The sequence below is a fragment of the Lutra lutra genome, chromosome 8, assembly GCF_902655055.1.
Source record: "Lutra lutra chromosome 8, mLutLut1.2, whole genome shotgun sequence".
NCBI classification, from domain to species: domain Eukaryota; kingdom Metazoa; phylum Chordata; class Mammalia; order Carnivora; family Mustelidae; genus Lutra; species Lutra lutra.
The window spans coordinates 93,718,131-93,741,374 of NC_062285.1; the positions used below are offsets into that span (position 1 = coordinate 93,718,131).

At 42.4% G+C, this 23,244-nt stretch overlaps 1 protein-coding gene across 2 annotated transcripts in view; it reads left to right on the forward strand.

Annotated features, from left to right (window-relative positions):
- The window catches only part of HMGA2 (high mobility group AT-hook 2), a 141,582-nt gene extending 131,835 nt beyond the window's left edge, over positions 1-9,747 (forward strand). Inside the window, exon 5 of one of the 2 annotated variants that reach the window (XM_047742625.1) lies at positions 6,659-9,747. In XM_047742625.1, coding sequence (XP_047598581.1) covers positions 6,659-6,703 — 45 coding nt within the window. In that variant the 3' untranslated portion in view covers positions 6,704-9,747. Of the gene's footprint in view, positions 1-6,655 lie in introns of both variants that reach the window. The other variant, XM_047742623.1, reaches the window with a different exon arrangement.
- The last annotated feature ends 13,497 nt before the right edge of the window (positions 9,748-23,244 follow it).

Consider the following 23,244-nt stretch of genomic DNA (forward strand, 5'->3'; position numbering starts at 1 on the left):
GTTTTTAACCATGTGGTGAAGTCCATAGATCAGGCTAAAAAGGTAAATGGCAATGTCTGCCCGAGTTTCCTCTTCATTTTGAGGTGAGCTGATTAAAAACCAATTGTTGATTCAATATGCAAAATTTCTTCTCATTATCCAAACACGCTGACCCAAATTAATATGAATAATTAGTAACTGGTTTTATAAACCCAGTCTTTCTAAAAAAAAAAAAAAATATATATATATATATATATATATATATATCCTTAATGTTTGAATAGCAACATGTTGTTTTGTCCAAGACACTTCCTTTACATTCAGAAAGTGTTTGCTGGACACTCGAATGTATATTGAGAAATTGTTTGTTGAGACACTACAAGTAGTGATATTTTCCTAATTTTATTCAAAAGTCCTAACTCAGGACAATGAAAAATGTTCAGTGAAAAACATTTCATTAAAATCCAGAAATGTTCTCTTCCCTGGCAACAAATACAACAGGTATGCAAAAATTTACACACACAGTGTAAACCTGGCGATTCACAGACCTGTACCCCTGGGGATAAAAATATATTATATGTCTATAAAAAATAAAATTAAAAAAAATATATTAAAAAAAATTTACACACATAGAAAAGCAAGAGAAATTTTCTGTTTGTCTCTGCCACCAATAAACACATCTGGAGTATAACTACTAAACACCCTCTGACATAATCATTTTTAAAAACTTTGCTGGGGCGCCTGGGTGGCACAGTCGGTTAAGCAACCGACTCCTGGCTTTGGATCAAGTCATGATCTCAGGGTCATGAGATCGAGCCCTGCGTTAGGCTCCTGAGCATGGACCCTGCTCATGGGTGCTGAGTATGGACCTTGTTCATGGGTGGCTCAGTGGGTTAAGCCTCTGCCTTCAGCTCGGGTCATGATCTCAGGGTCCTGGGATCGAGTCCCGCATCGGGCTCTCTGCACAGCAAGGAGCCTGCTTCCTCCTCTCTCTCTCTCTCTGCCTGCCTGCCTGCCTAGTTGTGATCTCTGTCAAGTAAATAAATAAAATCTTTAAAAAAAAAAAAGATTCTCTCCCCCCCCCACTAAACAATAATAGCAATAATAAAAATTCAAACTATATAAAAACAAGAACATTCCTCAACAGTTTTGGAGATTTGAAATAAATTCCCTTCTTCTGAATGCTTCCTTCATGCAAAAATCCTTTTGCTACATCTTTAGCTGTTTTTCAAACATGAGGCTCCTTCAGTAAGCATTAGAACTGGCATGGAAAATCGATAGAGCTCATGGTCCTCAGAAATGGTGACTTACAGGATCCTGAAACTTGCAATTAGTTTATACATGAAATGATTTCGCTATCTGTGAAGTGTGACTTTCTTCTCAAGATATTAGTAAATATCCCTTCACCCCAGGAAAGGAATCCATAGCATCCTGGGGTTGAATGTTACCTCAATATACGATACTTTCAGTGACAGGACCCTGATCAAGGGTGAAGATGAGAAAAACAAGAGTGCATTTTAGAAACCAAAGACATCTTGTTTGTTTTCTTTTAGAGATGTTATTTAAGATTTTCCTTCTTAGCCGTCTCTCGTTGAATCACAGGTTAAATAAATAAAGATAGAATGACTAACTATAATTAACAATAATTATTCCACACTACATCTTACAAGATCTTATACTGTTTTGGGGTTTGGTTTTTTTTTTTTTCTTCAAAATTTTCCCATTTGATGGTCACATTTTTTCCTCACACCCTGCTGGACAGTTAGGTGGGTGTTGTCATTATTGGCCTGACGCAGTAAGATGGCATGAGTTACATAAGCCATTAATGTGAGGGTTGATGTAGGTGGTCAGCGACCTCCAGGATCAACCTCCTTTCCTTAAATGCCCCTCAGTAAAGACCTCAACATTGACTTTATTAAGTTGATGGTAACACATGCAAGGTAGTCCCAACGTTTGTGTAATTCTAGACACATAAAGTTAAAATAAAGAAAGGACGGGGTACCAAATGCCTTCAATATCCCAACTTCTTAAGTCTCCTGTTAAAAAGTATATTTCCCTCCTAGCATTTCCACCAGAATACCTTCCACTTGCCAGAATATCTGGTTTTTATATGTTCCATTTACCATATTTTTAAAAAATCTGATGTAAAGTTTTCCTTGTTGGAGGAAATAATCACTTTCCATTAAGTTAAACAGCCTCAATCCATTTTAAATTAAAATCTCTGACAGAGAAATAGAAAAACACAGCTCTGTGGTCTTACGGGCCACTTAGCTGCAGATGGAACTTGAAAAATCCGTTTCTGGTCTTTTCTGCTGAGACAGAGTCCATTATTTCTGTTCTGATGGGACTGGCTGGAGATATTCAAGAACGTGAAAAAAACTTACATGTGTCCTTCTGAGTCCTTAAGGAGTTGAACATTATTAAGATGACAAAAATAATCTGTCATGAGACTATAACGACTCTTTCTAGATGATCAGGTATTTCTAGGTTTATTGGCAAGATAGCTGAAATTACAAATGGATTTTTAGCCAGCATTTCGTAATAAAGGAGTTGCAGAATTGTTTGCCATCAAGGAGAAAAAAAATAAGGATTTGTTAAAGCCAACGCGGACTTCTGTGATTTTGCACTCCTTACTACGCAGAAAGAAGGGGATCGTGGGGACCCGAGTCCTAAAATTTGTGAGGAGAGTATTTCCGTTTCCCTGTTCCATTTAGAATTCACTGGCCTCCCTTCCACTGCAAACCCGCTGTTTAGTCTGCATCTGAAAATTAAACCCAGAGCTTCGGCTTTCACGTTAAGTACCAAACTTTCCTCCAGCACACACCCTCACTTGTGTCTGTGTGCTAAGATCTATGATTAGACCCTTTAGACATTTTAAAATTCCATCAAGCATTAGAAGATAAGGTCAGATATTGGGCTGTCTTCTTCCTCCTTTCGAGTCCACGAGCGGAAGTACACCCAAAGGTAAACGCCATATGCAGGATGGAGATAAGTGCAAACTGTATTTCTGGATTTCAGTGGGGCGTTTTTCCAAGCTTAACCAAAGCAATGAAAGAGTTACATTTATTAAATTCCTTTTTTTCACGAATGAAAAGAAAAACTAAGGCAAAATGAGGGCAATTTTCCAGGAGTCATAATAAAAATATAGCTTTCCATCTCTGCCCACTTTCCTTTCCTTCTCATCAGTTTTCTGCCCAAAACACTCGCATGTTTTGCCCCGATGTGGTGCAGCCCCAGTTGTCTTTGTAAAGTAGCCACGTGAATGGCTGGGAGCTGTTCAGTGTTCAGAGTTCTTGGTTGCTGGTGCCCATAAAAATGTCACTGTGCACTTGCACTTGGAAAAATCCTTTTATCCCGCATTCCTGAAGCCCCATTCCAACAGTTCACCTCCTTGACCAGACTGCTGCTGTTCACCTTCCCACCTTGCAGACTAGCTTCTAGTGAGATGTGTCTAACTCTTTGACTATCGAGTTTCCATGTCCTTATTGCCCAGACCTGCTCTTGGGGGACTCCCCAAGCTCAAAGGTCCTTTGGCCACATGCTGCAAACATGAAGGAATTTAAATAGCTACCTCAAGGTGGAAGTCATCGTCTAGAATGAGTCACAGTGTCTTCAAAGTCACTGAAGAGGATTGAATCTCGGGGGTCCCAACCAACTACTCTCCTATGGAAATAAAATTCCTTGGGGATGCCAGAGCCGGCTGCTTATTCCCTTACATCACTGGTTTCCATCCACACTTTGCACCGCAGAAGGGCCCCATGTGAGGTCTGGTCAGCCATGACACTCAGGGCCACTGAGGGTGGGTTTTCCAAGTTCATGTCTTTCCTAACGGGGAAGATTTTTCTTCTCTTAATTATACCCACAGTTTTGTTACAGCAACCACACATGTAGCGAAAGTTAAGTCACTGAAAAGGTGAGAACAGAGGTTTGCAGAGGTGAGAAGTGCCCCACGCCCCACCGTCATCCGCTTGGCAGCCATGCTATCCCCTGGAGGGTGGCCAGTCGGGGCCATGCCAAGATGAGGGAACACTCCAGTAACTAGACTTCTGAGAAAACCATCATTCAGAGCATGTGAGAGCCACCTTACTTCCCAAAGTTAACAGACTGATGCTCCCACCCTCTGACATCCCACATACCCGGTACTAACTGACAGCTACTAGGAGAAGAATTTCAAGGTCAGCAGAAAGATACATTAGTCAAACAACTATCCGTGTTGTGTTAAGAGCTGTTAAGTAAAGGAAACAATATGAGGAACCATCGTTTTCAGCTGAGTTGTGTCTAAGGGATTTAAATAAACCACTTACATCTCGGGAGCTTCAAGAGCTCAAATCAAGCAAAGTTTCTGGGAATGTTTTGAAAAGCCGATCGCATTCCATCCACTGCAAGGTCTTTGTAAGTTCATGGACTGAAAATTCTATTTCCTTCCGGATTTGGAAGTATTCTGGTTTCCAGATAGTATAGAGAAATCGGGCAGTTAGAAATTGGAATAATTACAGCAAAATCCAGAAGGTTTTCCAGCTTGAACCGAGCTCTGTTAATTTGTTAACCATAAGAAGAAGGAATACAATTTACTTGCCAGCCTTTATGCTGTGGTCTGTTTCAGAGCCGTACCCTGAGTTCACACCTTGGTTCATGTCATAATGAGAAGTGAGTCATGGGGGGACGGATGAAGAGTGGATCTGCCGAACAGCTTAGTGACTTTCTGGAATTTAAATATTAAGTGAAAAGACAAGGTCATAGGGCAGCTGAACCTTGGCGTGTCTCTCTCTCGTCCGTCCGTGGCTTTGATCATGCTACATCCTCCTTTGGGGCCAGGACTCCGGAGAGAATCTCAGGGTCATGGCCTGTTGCCTATCAAGAGGTATAAACCTGCTGCTTAAATATGTGGAGCCCTCTGTGTGGGGGTTGGGAGCGGAGGGGAGGTAGCTTCCTATGTTCCACGTTTCCCACATAACCCAGAGCAGACTAAACAAAACCGGTGTGAAATCTCATGATCTGATGCTGCCGTGGTTCTCTTTTTTAAGCTGTAATCCATTCATTTGTATGTGTGTTTATTCCCAGGATTTACAGCTTTCTCTGTCTTTGGGGGAAGAGAATGTTTGAGACCTTTTGCAAGGGGTTTGCAGGAAGCAAGGGTCTGTGATTAAAGCCCGGGGTAGAGTGCGTGAGGGAGAGTGAGTGTGCATGTGTGTGTGTGTGTGTGTTCGCGGTAGCGCAAGCCTGCATTTGTGTGAGTGTGTGAGTGCCCGTTTGTGTGGGTTTCTGCCCTCCTGTTTGCTGCTCTTACGCAAAAGCGTCACACATGGTAGCATTTAGGAGCTCTTCACAGCTGAAGGGTTTCAAACACTAATGAATGGAAGTTTGGTCATATAATGCAGACAAGCTTTAAGGCATGCTTTACTGAATGGTGTTCTGTAGTGACCTGGGAAAGGAAGAGAGGTATAAATTGTGTCAGTTAGCCACCCAGACAAAATGAAGCCATGTGGAAAATCAAATCTATTAAAGTATGAAGACTGTTATAAGCTGTTTAAGCTGGCCGTTCTTAAAGGGGCTCCGCTGGCTGCAGGAGTAAATGTTTACCTCTTCAACCAGATCTTTTTCACATGCCGTCTTATGAGACAACATGCAGCGTTTGATAAAAATCATCCTCTCGCTAACGACGCTTTTATCAGAAATGTTTATTGTCTCCGCTTTACCACCCATGTCCTGAAAGGTACTGCACATTTGTTAAATAAGCAAAGGGAAAGAGAACCGTACGGCTCAAGCCCAGCTTGCAGAAACTCCAGCGAATTCCAGAGCCATAAGGAATCAGGAAAAAAAGAAAAAGAAAAAAGAGAAGGAAGAATTAGATTTATACCAAGAGGAGACCCTGCAAAAACATATATATTAGATTTTCTCTGCTTGGCCAGGCCACCGTTAAATGTTTGGTGGATGTGGATTTAGTACTGACATCCAGCCGGCAGGCCAAACTTTGCTCATTGTCTTAAAATGTGCTTTAATAAATATGAGAACCAGGAACTCGGTTTGGAAAGGAAGTTAATAGTCCACTCTCACCACCATCTCTCACCACCCTTTCAGGCAGCGTCAGTGCCCATCTGGCTCAGCCCGATTCCTGGCCCTACTCCCTCTGTAACTTGGGGTGCCTTCCCTGCTGTGCCTTGACTTTCCTGTCTATCAAATGGGAACAGTAACCAACCATGCCTGTAAGCATCTAGCAAACATCATGAGAGTATCCGCTCTGACTAGCAGTATCTTCAGAACAGGTTTCTTTGTGTCTCAAGAAAGGATTTCCCTTTATTTTTTGCTTACTGGTGCCCTGGGTTTTAAAACTGACGGCCAGCATGCTGTCAGGAAAAATCTATCTATTTCTTTTTTACTCTAATTGGTGAGTAAGCTTACGTCGGCCTGACATTCTCTGAACTGCAAACAATTGAATTTGCTGACCAGCCGCCATGATGTCAAGCCCTAAGTCAACAGCAGCTCCTGGCTGCTCTGGGAAAAAACAACACCTTGATTCCTCAGTTACGGTTTAAGAAGCCCTGGGAATGAGGGCTTGCCAATCACCCACATCCTCTTCTGAAGCCAGCCATTATAGGGCTGTGGAAAGAGGTCACCTCTGAACTGTTGGTAAGAACGGCTCACACGGTGTAACGGTTGTGCCCTCTGTGTGTTCCAGGAGGAGACTGAAGAGACATCCTCACAAGAGTCTGCGGAAGAGGATTAGGGGACGCCGACATTCTATTTCTACCTCAGCAGCAGTTGGATCTTTTGAAGGGAGAAGACACTGCAGTGACCACTTACTCTCTATTGCCATGGTCTTTCCACTTTCATCTGGGGTGGGGAAGGGGGGGCGGGGGCGGGGCGGGGGTTGGGGGGGGAGAAATCACATAACCTTAAAAAGGACTATATTAATCACCTTCTTTGTAATCCCTTCACAGTCCCAGGTTTAGTGAAAAACTGCTGTAAACACAGGGGACACAGTTTTAACAATGCAACTTTTAATTACTGTTTTCTTTTTTCTTAACCTACTAATAGTTTGTCGAACTGATAAGTAAGAGCGGGTGGGTGAGAAAAAAACTCTGAATCGGGTTTAGTCCATCACTGCACTGCACACAGCCGAGAAAGTGTCACGCTTGTGACGTCGGGCATTCCCAAAGGAAAGGCACGGTGTTCAACACTGTGTACACCTCACCACCCAACCCACTCGCCATAGTGAAACTTCTGTTTAGAACACCAAAGATAGGACTAGATACTACTTCTCTCTTTCTTGTATAATCTCGTAGACACTTACTTGATGATTTTTTTTTACTTTTGTTTCTAAATAAGACGAAATGCTGATGTATCCTTTCACTCAGCTAACGAACCAGAAAAGGTTATGTTCATTTTTCCAAAAGGGAAGTAAGCAAGCAAATATTGCCAACTCCTCGATTGACGGCTCTCACACATATCAGCAGAAGTACGAAATGTACTCATGGCACTCGTTTTCAGGAAAACACTCATCCGGGTAGAACCTACTTCCTACAGAGCCAAATGCCATTTAGCAAGGAATCACACTTGTTACCTTCAAAGCCTTTAAGGAACCTAGACAAGCAAAATTTTCCTCTCGGTAATTTAACAAGACCATACAGCAGAATAAAGCTTGATGAACTCACCTAAATGATGAGGTTGGAGGAGCGAAATCTAAATTTCTTTGGCTATAGTTATACTGCAATTTAAAAAAACAAAAAAAAAGCAGTCTCTTTCTCTCTCTCTTTCTCTCTCCTCTCTTCATTATGTATCAGTTTCCGTGAAAGACCTAAATACCACTTACCTCAAATCAAGCGTATGTATTACTTCAAGTAATACGTTTTGACCTAGGATGGTTGACTGAGGTCCTTGACTTTGGCTTCCGTTCACCGTCTCTTCATTCAAACTGCACTTTTAGCCAGAGATGCAATAATATATCCCCACTACTCAATACTACCTCTGAATGTTACAATTAATTTACAGTCTAGTACTTATTACATGCTGCTATACACAAGCAATGCAAGAAAAAAAAACGTAATGGGTATAGGTGATGTTAATCATCTGTGGTTCTTTTTGTACACTTCATTACAGTAAAAGAAGCAGCCTCCTTACTGTGTTTCAGCATGGCTATGTATTTTTCTATTTTTTTTTTAATTAAAATTTTACAAATACTTGTTTCAGCTTCTCTGCTAGATTTCTACATTAACTTGAATATTGTTTGTTGTTTTGTTTTGTTTTCTAAACCAAGTCGCTCCTAGGTTCTTAAGGATAATTTTCCTCAGTCACACCACACAGCACACAAAATTTGACTGTAATGTTTAAATCTTACCGTCCAAGTTTGTACCTCAAAATGAGTTGTTTAAGGAAATGGACTAATTGACTTGCAAATACCTACCTCCAGACTTCAAAAGGAATGAACTCGTGACTTGCAGCCTTCATTTTTGTCAGTGTCTGAAATCGTTCAGACTGTCGCTAGTCCCAGTCCAGACTATTTTTATAAGAGACGTTTGCTAGAAAGGAACGCATTTTCACACACTTCCTACAAAGATCTAGATAAAATAAAAGCCAACCTTCAAAGAAACTTGAATATTTCTAGGTGTGATGCAACCAGCTCAACTTTTTGCATGATGCAATCAAAAAAGATATGTTTTTAAGATTCGTCGACTATGAGAATATGCTTGACAGATATTTTCATGTATTTTACACCAATGTGATTTTTGTAATATGTCTCAACCAGATTTATTTTAGACACTTCTTATGTAGAGTTGTTTTTTTTTTTTAGTGTTTTTTTGTTTTGTTTTGTTTTGTTTTATTGCTTTCTTTCCTAGTGAGTGTGCTGACTTTTTAACATGGTATTATCAACTGGGCCAGGAGGTAGCTTCTCATGACGGCTTGGGTCAGTATGGCTTTCGGTACGGAAGCCAAATGAAACTCATAATCATCTCTCTTCCAGCCGCTTCAGGGAGGTCATTTCAGAGCCCATATACCTCTCTGAGACTGGCAGATGGCTCACTGTTGGGAATCACCAAAGGAGCTATGGAGAGAATTAAAACTCAACCTTACTGTTAACTGTGCGTGAAATAAGTAAAGAAACAGTGGCTCGTAAAAAAGTCCCATTCCATATCCTCGGTTGGGCCCCTTCGAGACCTCATTGGCCACCTCAGAAAACTGAAGCAAGTTGCTCATATTGGCCAAACTCGGAGCACCGAGCGATTTTCACCTCCAATGAAGTTATCTTTTATTTCCTATACGTTGTACAATCAAAACACACTACTACCTCTTAAGCCCCAGTATACCTCATTTTTCATACTGAAAAAAAAAAAAAAGCTTGTGGCCAATGGAACAGTAAGAACATCATAAAATTTTTATATATATAGTTTATTTTTGTGGGAGATAAATTTTATAGGACTGTTCTTTGCTGTTGTTGGTCTCGGCTAAGTAAGACTGGACATTTAACTTTTCTACCATTTCTGCAAGTTTAGCTATGTTTGCAGGAGAAAAGTATCAAGACGTTTAACCGCAGTTGACTTTCTCCCCATTCCTCTGAGTGTCTTCTAACTTTATTCTTTGTTCTTCATGTAGAGTTGCTATCTATGATTGTACTTTGAATCGCTTGCTTGTTGAAATATTTCTTTAGTGGATTATCACTGTCTGTTCTACACAATAAACATAACAGCCTCTGTGATCCCCATGTGTTTTGGTTCCTACTCTTTGTCATAACTCCATTAAATGCATAATAAAGTTTGGTCAAAACAGGTCACGGAGAGAGACATTCACAAGTCATTTTGTCGCGCCCCTTCCCCCACATGTTGTGCCCCCACAATTCTACGTACACTGATGTCACTTTCTGAAGTATTGTACTTTTTAAATCAACTGCCCTGGTTTCACCTCTCACGGTCTGGCATTTAATCCTACAAATGACCTTAGAGTAAAGGTAAAGGAAGAATACACTGTGGTTCAAAACTAGAGAATTTCTACCAAAGGCTGGCATCTACCATGTTGGTAAGAGAAGTGGCTGAGGATATAAAAGTTATCTTTTGAGTAACATTTGCAGGAGAGCCAAATGGTTGGTGAGGAGTATAAGAAATGAAAGACACAGAGCTTCTCTGAATAGGAGTCTCTTATTTTCTTTTTTTTTTTTTAAAGATTTTATTTATTTATTTGACAGAGAGAGATCACAAGCAGGCAGAGAGAGAGGAGGAAGCAGGCTCCCTGCTGAACAGAGAACCCGATGTGGGGCTCGATCCCAGGACTCTGAGATCATGACCTGAGCCAAAGGCAGCAGCTTAACCCACTGAGCCACCCAGGTGCCCCGAGTCTCTTATTTTCTAAGAACCATAACCAGGGTCAGAATGATTCCATCAAGTTCCAGATCACCTTTACATCTCAACTGCTGATCGTGAATAAATCCAGGACTCTCCCAGGCAAAAATCTTCTGCTTTGGACTGCCACCCCCACTGTCACTACAACTCTTCATTTAGCTTCTTCAGTAGGACTTCCCCATATGAAAACATCTCCTGTTGGGGAATTCATTGTCAAATTCATTGACTCCTTCCGTCATTTATTTTCACAGCTGATATTCTGTGAGTGCCCCTTCAAAAGATCACCTCCTTGGAGAAAATTATGCAGGTACAGAGATCCAGGCAGCATGTGCAAAGAACTAAATATATTGCTTAGGCAACAAATTGTAAGAATTTGGGGGAAGGAAAGCCATTTCCTGCTGGAATGGATCATTAGGTTAGCCTATTAATAGACCAAATGTAGTTAATATAACCCATATTTAGTATCTTCATTTTTATTAACATAGAAAAGCACATAAGAAGAAATTACTTCTGGAAAATGAAAATACACCAACAGAGAATCTTTGACTTGAAAAAGGAAACAGTAAGAAAGGACACACATGCCATGCCCAGAAGAGGCTAAAATTTTTACCGTAGTGTAGACTTGATACTCACTAAATGATCTCTGAATTAGGTTCTCTTTTTCATTTTAGAAAAATTAAACGGTTGCTTTCACACAATAAGTAGTTCGCAGACAGAAGTTCTTATGTGAAGAAGCATTGTAAGTTCAAACCTAAATTCGAGGAGGGTGTCCCAAAAAATCAGCCAATGCTTTCAAATTGCGTTGGAGCCCCTAGTATGTCCCAAAGATTGTTTGGTGTAATAAAAGTAAAGGAGATTTCATCCCTGCCCATCAAGAGCCAGAACTCCTCACCAGGGAGCTGGACCCAAGGGGGAGGGGAGCTGTTACATAGAACCTTACTGAGTTACCCTGAAGGTGGTTGGAGGCATCCTGAACTCTCCACCAATACCAGAGAAGAACTGCAGGTCCTCTCCCAAAAGAGATTTTGTGTTACCAACCGAGGGATCCTGGGTTAGGAGGAGAGTAAGTCTCAGCCAGTGTAGCATTTTCATAGGTGGGAAGTGGGGAGGGGGGTGGTTTTTCAACAGAGCTAGGAGTACTCAACTCTTCGGTGAATTTAGGAATAGGAAGTGGTTTAGAAGTACGAGCAGTAATAAAAACAACTCAAGAATGAATGGCATTGCCGCCAGTGTGACATGATGGGAGCTCAGACCAGAGATTAGTGAATGAAATTTCAGAAAGGTAAAGTGATAAGAAGCTCAAGAGTGGGGAAGAATACAGAATGGGCATGCTTCTTATCAAGCACGATTGACCTAGGATGACTTTTGATTGAACAAGACAAATTCTCAGAACTAGGTATGGTCACCCTTGAGCCATCACTCTTCAGGTCTAGGAAATCTGGCCTAAAGGGGGAAGAGAAGTTGAAAAGAATCAAAATTCCTTGTGAAATATGGAATGCAGACGGGTAACATCCAGACAGTCAAAAGGCAACAACAGAGGTCTACACCCATAGTCTGAGTTTAGCCATCTGTGAAACCGGGCGGTCTGTGCTCTGCCTGAAGTGTGGGAAATGGCTGTGGATAGGACCCTCCGCCTGGCTCGCTGCTCCTCTCTCCCCATCCTCCTCATTCAGGGCTCAGCCAGCCACCCTCTGCCCTATTCTCATTCCGAGGGCCAGGTGTAGGTCCATGACCAATGCCCCACTGTGTATCCAGTTTGCAAACTGACCTTCTGCCCCCAAGCCAGATTCACAACCTTGATAACTCACCACCGCATCACTCGCCCAGTGTTGATGGAAGTATGGGGAAGGGATTAGGAAAGACCAAGCCCTTGCCTTCCTCCCACCAGCCTTCCCAGGGCCCTAATCCCTTCCCTGTACTTCCTTCAACACGGGGGCTGACTCCTTCTGACCTGCTCGTCCCACATCCTCCGTTCCTCTCATCTGATGACCTATTTTCTCACCTTTGGATTTCACCTGTTTTGTGGCTACCCTAATCCTAATTGAAGCATACACTCTGGGAAATGGGGGATAACAGCATTTGAAAACGCTCCTTCACCAGGACCTAGATGGTAAGGTGCCTAGTTTGGAAGAAACTTGCTGGGGTGGGGTGGCGGGGGGACAGAGGAATGGTAGCCACAATTCCAGCCCCGTCCTTGGCTGCCCTAGAGAGATGGGAGGAAGGACGAGCCCTATAAAGCATGGCCACAAGTTTCCCCGCAATCCTTGAGGTCTCAGAACCCCCAGGGTCCTCTCCAACCATATTACTGATTGGTGTTCGGTTTTGCTGGGCACTTCTGCCAGGTCTCCGAGGAACCTCAAAAGCCATGTAAGCCACAGCACTCCAGGATGGGCAGTTAACTTCAGTTAATATTGAAATTCAGGTAATTCGATCACCTTTCAAAAGCATGTGATGACTGATGCCCACAGACACCAGACAAGGCATCTCATGCGCCAGAGAGGCAACAGGTGGGACTCTGGAACTAGACTGCCTAGGTAAGAATCCTGGCTCTGCCGCTAACTAGCAGGGGACCTTGTGCAAACCACATAACGGTCCTGGGATTCGTCTGTTCATTTTTCAGTAGAAATAATAACCTCTGTCTAAGAAGGCTGTTAAGAGGATTAACTAAGTCAGTACATATGAAATGACTAAAAGCACTTGGCATGTAGAAGATGCCCCATAATGTTAGCTATTATTTCCTTTATCCTGCTTTTGGCCGCAGGGTGGGCTAAAAGCGAACATTTTTTCCCCTGGTTTCCATCATTATTTGATCTTTGGCACACAAGGGCTATCTAGACGTCGTGGGCAAAAAGGTGTCAGGGTTTTCAAACCCCATTTTGGTTGTACATTTCATGCATAGAAATCATTTATATATATATACATACTCCTTTCTCCCCACTGTGGCTTGCACTACATTTGATCTCACTTGATTTGCTTACTAAGGAATCACCCCTAAAAAATCAGCCAAATGCAAATTGCCCCCATTACAGCGCCACTCTCAGGGATCCCTGATGTCCCACAGCTTTGTTTGCTTAAGGGGATGCTCACTTTCTACCATTTCTGTCCAGCTGTCAGCCCTGGTCAATCCCGGCTCTTGTCTTTGGCCTCGGTTGAAAGTATCACAGTGTTGGGGGTACCGATCTTCTCAGTGGTCCCGGTGCATAGCTCCCAGCTCCTGATATAGCAAAGTCAGCTTTTCAGGGGATCACTGCAATGGCAGCATGCTCGCTCTCCGAGTCTTCACACCCATCCACCAGAGTTCCTTCGTCCCTCCACTGAACGTCTATCTCAACCCGACCACTTGTCCCATTTATCAATCCAAGAATATGCATCAGGAGAATGTGAGCTCCAACAGACTTAAGGGATTATCTAAACTGCAGCAAGCAAGCTGGCTGTAGAACCCAGAACATTCTTCAGGGCCACCAGAGTTTGAAGTCCCATTCCTTTATCTTTAGTTTAGTCACCAAATCTGTAGGCTCAACCAAGTTCCCTGTGGTCTTGTACTCTTAAATCAGGCACGCGGCAGGCTGATATATGGCCATTATTTATTACAATGGGATACATTTAGCCATAAAACAATTATGTTCAGCCTAATCCCCGGCTGATTTAATACTGTCGTGGAAAATAAAAGCCACAATTCGACCAGCTAATGAAAATGTGAAACTTTCACAAATCCACAGTTATTTTGCACTGCCTGTCCAATGACTGCAGAAGTCATCTTTGCAAAACCAAGATTTCCAAATACCTCTCAAATATGGCTGTTCTCTCTTCATTTCCACTGTCACTACTGCAAGCCAAGCCACCACCAATCTTGGGCGCTCTGACTGTGTAGTCGTGCCCCATTTCATTCTTTCTCTACCCACAGCAAGTGAAGGCTTTCTGAAAACACAAATCTAAGGCTGTCAGTAAAATTCAAAATCTCTCCTATGACCCAAATTGTAGCCCAGTCTAGCTCCTGCTTCCTTCTCTAGCCTGAGCTCTTACCAACCTCCCTCACTCTGTGTCCCGCCACTGGCCAGCCTTCCTAGGAGAGCTCAGAATGCACCAGTCTCTTCTCTGTAACCTTGAGCACTTTCTCAGGGGCTCTGGATATCCTCTGCCTGGAGTGCTTTCCCTTGTCTTGGTCCCTCTCACACCTTAGCAAACCTCCTCCTCATCCTTCCAGTCTCACTTTAAAATGTTCCTCCAGTCTATTTTCTCTGCCTGCCTCACTGCCTGCTCTCTCAACTGCGTGCAGCCAGCTCCTTCAGTGTACATTCTCTTGGAACATTCTAGACTTCTCCTGCTGGCAATCACTGCATTGATCTTTGTGTAATGCGCTGCTGGAACAACAGGAGGATTGCCTTGCCACCTCTGTGTCCCTACCACCTGGCACAGCAGCTGGCCACAGTCACCCCTCCAGAAAGTACTTGAATGAATGAACCATGCTTGGTCACCCCCGGGGCTGAGCAGATAGATTCTCCCTGCTGGCTCATCACATGGTCTTTTTCCAGATCTCTCCAGTCCTCTGGCACCTACTGACCTTCATTCAGGCCTCACTTTTCCTCCCTTAGGTAGGGCTCTGCACCCCAAGCCTCTCCCTGTTGCCTCCCCATCACCCCTTCAACACATCCAACAAAATCTTTCCTCTGCTGCATTTCTGTTGGTCCAACCTTCTGCCCACATGCTCATTTTGAAGAATCAACTAATTTTAAAAAATGAATTAACAACAGATATACACAGACACCCAGCACAAGTTCTCAGACATAGAAGGTAGATGAAGCAAATTATGGTTGCATCAAACTATTCAGCATCGATTTTATTTTCCTTTGCCAACAGCACACCTGCCCTTCCTTTTGGTTCAGGGACAAGCGCATTACCCATCGTAAACCCATGAGTCTTAATATCAGCACTTTTTTGGGACCAACTAGGAAGTGAGCCTTTCTCACTCTTGCAGAACTAAAGCTAGCAGGTTGCACGCCTCTAACTTCTAAGGGAAGGGTGGTAAGAGGAGAGGCATGTTGCCATCCATCCATGAAGCCAGCACGGACAAAAGTGGTGACAAGATTGGGAGACAGACCATGCATTGAAGACATTGCTTGACCCCCTGGATTCTATTGTGCTTGAAGGCTCACAAAGTTTCTTCTTTTCTTGAAGTATGTCAGAATTGGGTTTCTCTCACTTGCACCTAGAAGAATCCTGATTATGCTATGAGTTAGAGAATGAGCAGATGAATGAATGAGTTAGAGAATGAGCAGATGAATGAATGAGTTAGAGAATGAGTAGATGAATGAACATAGTGAAAGGCCCTTCAGAAGGCCTTCCTTCTAGTCTTGGTTCTACAGCTCTCAGAGTGAGACCATGGACAAAGCTCTGAGTTTCCGTTTCCTTATCTACAGACTAAGGAGAGTGTGATACTCAGATGTCCACAAAGCTTAACACAAAGGAATAAGCTCGAAGGGGAGTGAATCCAGAAGAAGGGTCTCTACAGGAAGCTAGTGCTAGATGGGGAGAAGGCTTCCTGCCTGTCCCACATCTCACGGGTGCACAACTTCCCATTATAGTTCCAGGTTAGAGACACAAGCAACTTCCTGGACTCATAATAGAACCTACTGGAGTTTGAAGCCAACAAATAGCAAAATAGTCACCTCAGAGTCAGTAGTAGTTCCATGAGAGAAACTGTCTACTTCACAGCTGCTGGAGATGATGCATACCTGTATATAGATCACTTTACAATAAAATTCTGGGGGATTTCTTAATTTTAAAATAGTATAAAAATACAATTAGTCATAATTAAGCAATAATAACCATTATTATAATAACTATTATAATTCAAGCCAGAGAGTAGTAGAGTAGAGTTAGTAAAGTAAGTGAATGAGGGGTGCCGGTGGATTCGGTTAGAAGAGCATATGACTCTTGATCTTGGGGTTGTGAGTTCAAGCCCCACATTGGGTGTAGAGATTACTAAATAAAAAATAAATAAATAAACTTAAAATAAAGTGAATGAAACATAGCTTATTATCACACTTGGATAAGTGAAAGATAGTGTGGCTGTTGTGGTCATAATGGACGACATGATAAAGATTTGTGACCAATGGGATGCCTGGGTGGCTCAGTCAGTTAAGTGTCTGCCTTTGGCTCAGGTCATGATCCCAGGGTCCTGGGGTCCAGCCCCAAATTGGGTTCCTTGCTCAGCAGGGAACCTGCTTCTCCCTCTTCCTCTTGTTCTCCCTGATTGTTCTCTCTCTCTGACAAATAAATAAATAAAATCATTTAAAAAAAACACATAAAGATTTGTGACCAACTCTGTTTCAACTTTTAACTCTATGTATCTCTGGAACATCATTTGAATCAAAGATTCATTTTGTTTAAAAGAAATACTTTTCTGAAAGAAGGAACAATTGCCATATAAAAATAGGCATTGAGGCAAAATCTAGTCTTCCCTATCAATGACAATTTTCCTATGATTATTGTCAATAGCATCCTGACTTATCTATTGTCTTTTAGAGTCACATAAACTGAAAATCCAGCATCGCACATAAGACACATAAACCATCACATAAGCCAAGTAGAATAATTCTTTCTTCTTACTGCTCCTTTGCAAGTCCAGAAGGCAGTTCCCCCCCAAAATGTTTTCCTTTGATTTGTCATTGCTTAGCCTGTCCCCTAACTTGCATCAAAAAATAAAATCTTGGGGCGCCTGGGTGGCTCAGTGGGTTAAGCCGCTGCCTTCGGCTCAGGTCATGATCTCAGGGTCCTGGGATCGAGCCCCGCATCGGGCTCTCTGCTCGGCAGGGAGCCTGCTTCCTCCTCTCCCTCTGCCTGCCTCTCTGCCTACTTGTGATCTCTGTCTGTCAAATAAATAAATAAAATCTTAAAAATAAAATAAAATAAAATAAAATAAAATAAAATAAAATAAAATAAAATCTTGCCCAACTTCGCAGTGATCACAGAATGACCACACCCCCTGAAACAATCATCTTCCCGCTAACCTTAGATTCGAATTTTAAAACCTTTAAAACCTTTAATGTTCTCTTTCAACTTTTTCATATCATTTGTGAGGGTGTTCAGCTCTGGCCCGAAGAAGAGCCATAGAAAAGAAGGAAGTAAGCCTGATGCTTCCAGCGCATCTCATGGCCCCAGCGAGGGGATGGGGGTTGGTGGGGGAGGGGCTGCACTGAAAACATTTCACTTCACATAACCCAGAACTCATGAGTGATGAGGCGAATTCAGTTTTCCACATGGCCTTCGCTAACGATTTTTGAAAAGCTCTGAAGAAGTAACTACTTTCTCTCACCTATTTGTCCAGCTGTGAGAAGAGGCTACGTGATAGCGTGAAGAGCAAACCGTTTTGCAAATATTTTACTTTCTTCTTTCACGGGACTGTACAATTACGTGGTGCATTCTCAATTGACTTAGGAAAGTACTGGAGAAAAAGAGTTGAGAAATACTCATTTCCTACGACGCATAGGAAAAATGCACAGCCTTCTGTCTCGTTTTCCTTTAGCTTTGGGATTGAAGCCAATGTTTTTAACTCATTAGCCTTTGACTTAGCAACTTTCAGCTCAGCTGTGCAGTTGTATAGCTAGTGAGTTTTGACGCATGCTCAGTCCACGGAGACTACGAAGGACCTGTACACAGGGACGGATGCTTTCATTCGTTCATTCGTTCATTCATTCCTTGGACCATTCATCCATCCCAGGAATGCTTACTGAATTCCAACTTAGTACCAGGGCACTCTGCCACGTCCGGAGCGAGCAAGACACAATAGTCCAGCGTCTGCATGCAGGGAGCCGCAGATCCAGCAGAGACCAAAAATAAATGATAGTGACAATGCAATATATGACACGAAATGTCAGAGGCATGCTCCGGAAGCATGGGGAGGTACGGGAGTCCCACTGAGGTTGTGTCATCGCCGAAAGAACCTCCTGCAGGGGGGAGGACATGTCTAAGCTGAAGCCCGAAATGGGGGAAGGAGTTGAGCCAAGCAAAAGGGAAAAGGGAAGGAGAGGGAGCTCCCAGCAGCTCCATAGCACAGTCTAAACACCAGAAACATCTAAATAAAAGAATCGTGCTAAAAAGGTTTTGACAACTAGCAATGTTAAATTTCACCTCTGGAATGACTGAGGAATGATTTGCAGTGGTGACTGGCTCCACGTGTTCCTCAAGGACCAATGCATGACAGCGCGGCTGAACACCCCGAGCCCAGCCGGGGGGAAGCGGATCAGCTGAGGCCCAGAGTCGACTTTGTCAGAAGTCATTTCATGTTGTGGAAATCTCATAAAATTCCTGCAACAAAGGCCACTTAGCCTCCAGATGAACAGACTTTCAGAGAAATGTGGAGTGGAGACAAGAGTGGCAGGAAAGTAAGCAGATGACACTGACAGATGTTTCCAGAAGAGCTTCTACACAATTTTCCCTTTACTTTCTACAGTTCCAGTTGCAACAAGTCCCGTGGGCAGGCGTGTTTGCGGGTCTACAAAGATTTCCCAGGGAATAAAAGCTTGATTTAAAAAATATTTGTGGGATGTTTTTTTCTTGCATTTTAAGGACGTGAGGAGGCATATCAAATTTGTATCTTTGTTATGAGGACTGATAAGCAGAATTTATTCAGCTGAGTTTAAGTTACTAAATATTTATATTTTTGGTTTGAGGGTAGGTTTTTTCCCTATTTTTAGGTGAAATCCAGATGTTTTCAATCCATACAAAATGACAACAGATATATAATACATTCTCCAATAATCCATCGTAAAGCCTAACACAATGCCTGGCATGTAATAAGTGCTCAATAAATTTTAGCTATTTTTATCATTGATATGACATATTTACATTAAATAAATTTTTTAAAAAGCTTTCTAAGGCATACACTCTTTTTTTTTTTTTTTTTTGAATAAAACAAACCATTCAGGCTCATGGTGAAAAAGCAAAAGGTTCACAAAAAACTTATGAACACCAACAGTGACTGCCTGTTCTCGATCCTGCTCGTCCATCCCAGCCCTGAGCGGCGGTTCAAGGCCTTTAACTCCATTAGCTGTGCCTGCAGGTGGTTGCCTCATATTTCTAAACTATGAGCTTTATTTACACATTTTTTTTAAGATTTTATTTATTTATTTGACAGAGAGAAATCACAAGTAAGCAGAGAGGCAGGCAGAGAGAGAGGAGGAAGCAGGCTCCCTGCTGAGCAGAAAGCCCGATGTGGGGCTCGAACCCAGGACCTGGGATCATGACCTGAGCCGAAGGCAGCGGCTTAACCCACTGAGCCACCCAGGCGCCCCTATTTACACATTTTTATTGATGAACCAATTTGAGGCATTATCCATTGATTTCTCTCCATGGCAGAGGGTACTCTAGATCTCAGGCATCGTTGACTTACATATTCACTCAACAAATAATTTACGGAAGACCTACTGTGTCAAGCACCAGCCAGACAATGAGGATGCTACCGTGAATAAAGCTGACAGAGCTCCTTGTCTGAGGGGTCTGACATTCCAGTGGGGAGAGAGAGTTTAGATGAACAAGTACAATATGTAGTAGGTCAGGTGGTTACAAGTTCAAGGGAGAAGAACTGAATAGGGAGGGAGAACACAGCACCGAGCAGAGAGGCTGCAGTTTAAAGAGGTTGATCAGGGAATGTTGCACTGAGAAGCTGATTATTTGAACAGACTCTAACCTTGGGAGATCTCCTTTTCTTTTCCTTGGATACTTTCTTCACCTTCATTTTCTCTCTTCTGTCTTTTCGGACACCCCGCCAGTCAGCTGTTGATCCTGCTGGTTTAATCCGTTACATAGCTAGGATTGTCTTTTATATATTCTTCTGCCTTTATCATTTTGTCTTGTTTTCTGGGAGATTTTCTTGATTTTTATCTTTTTAACTCTTCCTACACCAGGTATGTGGAGGTTGTTATTTTTCTCAGAGATTCTTTGGGTCTCCTGGGAAGTCACCTCTGACTTCTTGGCTCAGTATGGAAACAAGGCTATTGATATCTTATGTCCAAAGAAATGGAGGCAGTCAGCTGACTCATATTCTCTCCTTGTGTCAGCCCTATGCCTAAATAGCAACCACTACTCTGCCTGGCATTCCGAACGCTTAGTCCTTCTAGGAGTCCTCTGGGAAAATCTGATTTCCTTTGTCCCTGTCTCCCTCTGCGTGGAGTCAAAAAGGCAGCCTCCCCTCCTTTGCTAAATTTGCTAAATCTGTATTCCAGGATTGTGTAGAAATCTTTTATCTGCCATTGGCCCCAATTCCATTCTTTTTATCCTCGGGGATCCATACTTTTTTATGGCTTTACTAAGATTCTAATGGGGCCTAGAGATGAAGAGGAATTTAATGTGTTGGTTAATCTACCATCTGCAATCAGACAACTACGTACAATTTTTTAAAAGATTTTATTTATTTATTTGACAGAGAGAGACATCCCAAGTAGGCAGAGAGGCAGGAAGAGAGAGAGAGGGGGAAGCAGACTCCCCGCTGAGCAGAGAGCCTGATGTGGGGCTCGATCCCAGGGCCCTGAGATCATGACACGAGCTGAAGGCAGAGACTTAACCCACTGAGCCATCCAGGTGCCCCCATCTATGTATAATTTTTAAAAGCATCATTGATTGTTGTATTTCCCATCATATATGTACACATTTATCTCAAACATTTATTATACATACATACATGTAAGTATGTAAATATGTGTGTATACAAATATGCATATATGTATATAGGTATTTATATACGTGTGTGTGTGTGTGTGTGAGCACATGAGTATAATCTTTTTTCCATCATTCCACTCTCTGGGAGTTAAGACATATAAACTCAAGAAATATCATCAGTCTCAAAGACAAAGCTCTACACATTATGTTTCAAGGTGACAGGGCCTAGCCTCTTTTAAATCCTGCAAAAATGGCTAGACCGCAGATTTATTTTAGGAAGAAAGAAATGATCATAGAAGACACTAGAGAGAAATCCCCCCAAAAATGGGTTTAGATCCTGAAGGGTCATGTAAGCAAAGTTAGGAGGTTTGAAGTTTTTGAAGTTGTTCTAGGATCTATGGCAAACCACTGAATGAGTTGAACAGGAATGATGTCATCAGACTTATATTTCAGGAAAATCACTGACTCCAGTGGAAAGAAGTTAGTAGGGGTTAAAACAGATAAGGGCCCATCCGCAGACGATTGCAGTGATGCAAGCAAGAGATAACAGTGGCCTGAACAGAGGCAGGGGCAGCGGAGACCGACAGAAGTGGACCAAGGTGAGAGAGAGTGGGGAAGTAGAGTTGATGAGTCTTGATGTTTGTTAGAAATACGGGTGGACGTAGGATGAGGAGTCCAGGGTAATTCCTAGTTCTGACCTAGGCAGGTGCGTGCTGGTGCAAAGAAGGAACAGCAAGCAGGTGAAGGAGAAGCTGATGCAAGGAGAGAGAGGAAACGAGGACCCAGAAGCCAGCAAGGCAGGGCGCAGCCAGCCACAGACCTCAGCGTGGAAGGAAGAACCATCTCATCTGAACACAGATTGAGGCGCTGGTGGACATCTTCTGCAGGACCCTGCCCAGAAACGGGGATTTGGGGCTCAAAGTGAGAACAGGACTATTATTGGGGAGTTCACCAAAAAGATATCACATTTTCCAGAACTTACATCCAGTGACAGAGGAAGTTTACTCCTGCTGAGTAAATTTAAAGTTGCATTTTTGTTGCAGGCCGTGCATCGTGGTTTCAGTATGCTAATTACCGCTCTATAGGAGCTCTGTCCTGCCCAAACTGAAGATACACATCCTATCCAAGTACATATAAAACATTATTGCAATTGACAGACTAGGCTGCCAAGGATAGCTCGAAATTTTTCAAAAATTGGATGTCATAGAGATTACATTACTTTTTTTTTTTTAATTTTATGTATTTATTTGACATAAAGAGACAGCAAGAGAGGAAACACAGGCCAGGGGTCGGGGGCGGTGGGAGAGGAAAAGGCAGGCTTCCCGCCAAGCAGGGAGCCCGATTCGGGGCTCGATTCCAGGATGCTGGGATCATGACCTGAGCAGGAGGCAGACGCTTACCATCTGAGCCATCCAGGTGACCTGAGATTACATTACTTTATACATATCATCACCAAATGAGGTATCATTGACAACACAGAAAGTACCACCTATCAGAATTATGGGGTAGAGTTAAAATGATTCTTAGATATAAATTTATGCCCCAAATAGTTCTTTAAAAGAGTATTGAGGGGCGCCTGGGTGGCTCAGCGGGTTAAGCCGCTGCCTCCGGCTCAGGTCATGATCTCAGGGTCCTGGGATCGAGCCCCGCATCGGGCTCTCTGCTCAGCAGAGAACCTGCTTCCTCCTCCCTCTCTGCCTGCTTGTGATCTCTCTCTGTCAAATAAATAAATAAATAATCTTTAAAAAAAAAAAGAGTATTGAAATGAATAAGCATTTACTTCAAGAATATACATTAAGTCATTCAAAATAAAGTCTCATCTTTTTTTTTTTAACAAGAGACGTCACCAGGTATATTTACCCCAATAAAGAGAAATGGGATCATTAGGTAAATAAATAAACAAACACCTATTTGCTCCTAGTAAAATTTTTATCCACCAAGTAATAAAAATTTTGATTTTATTCACTCTGCCTTCTTTGTTTTTTTTTATGTCTGTATTGGCCTGAAACTTCAGCAAGTTCGTAGATACTTGGCTTTCATATATATATATATATATATATATATATATATATATATATAATGTACAGACAATATCCCCATGTATACACCATGTATATGATTCTCTGTGTGTATACATCATAGTCTAACTTGAACATTCTGCAGCTAAATAGAAAATAGCTCTGAGAAAAGCAAGATGAAGGGATGGAAAAGACCGCGGCCTGAGGTCAGTCTATTGTATTGTGCTACAGCAGACAAATGCACCAACACAGAGACATTAGTT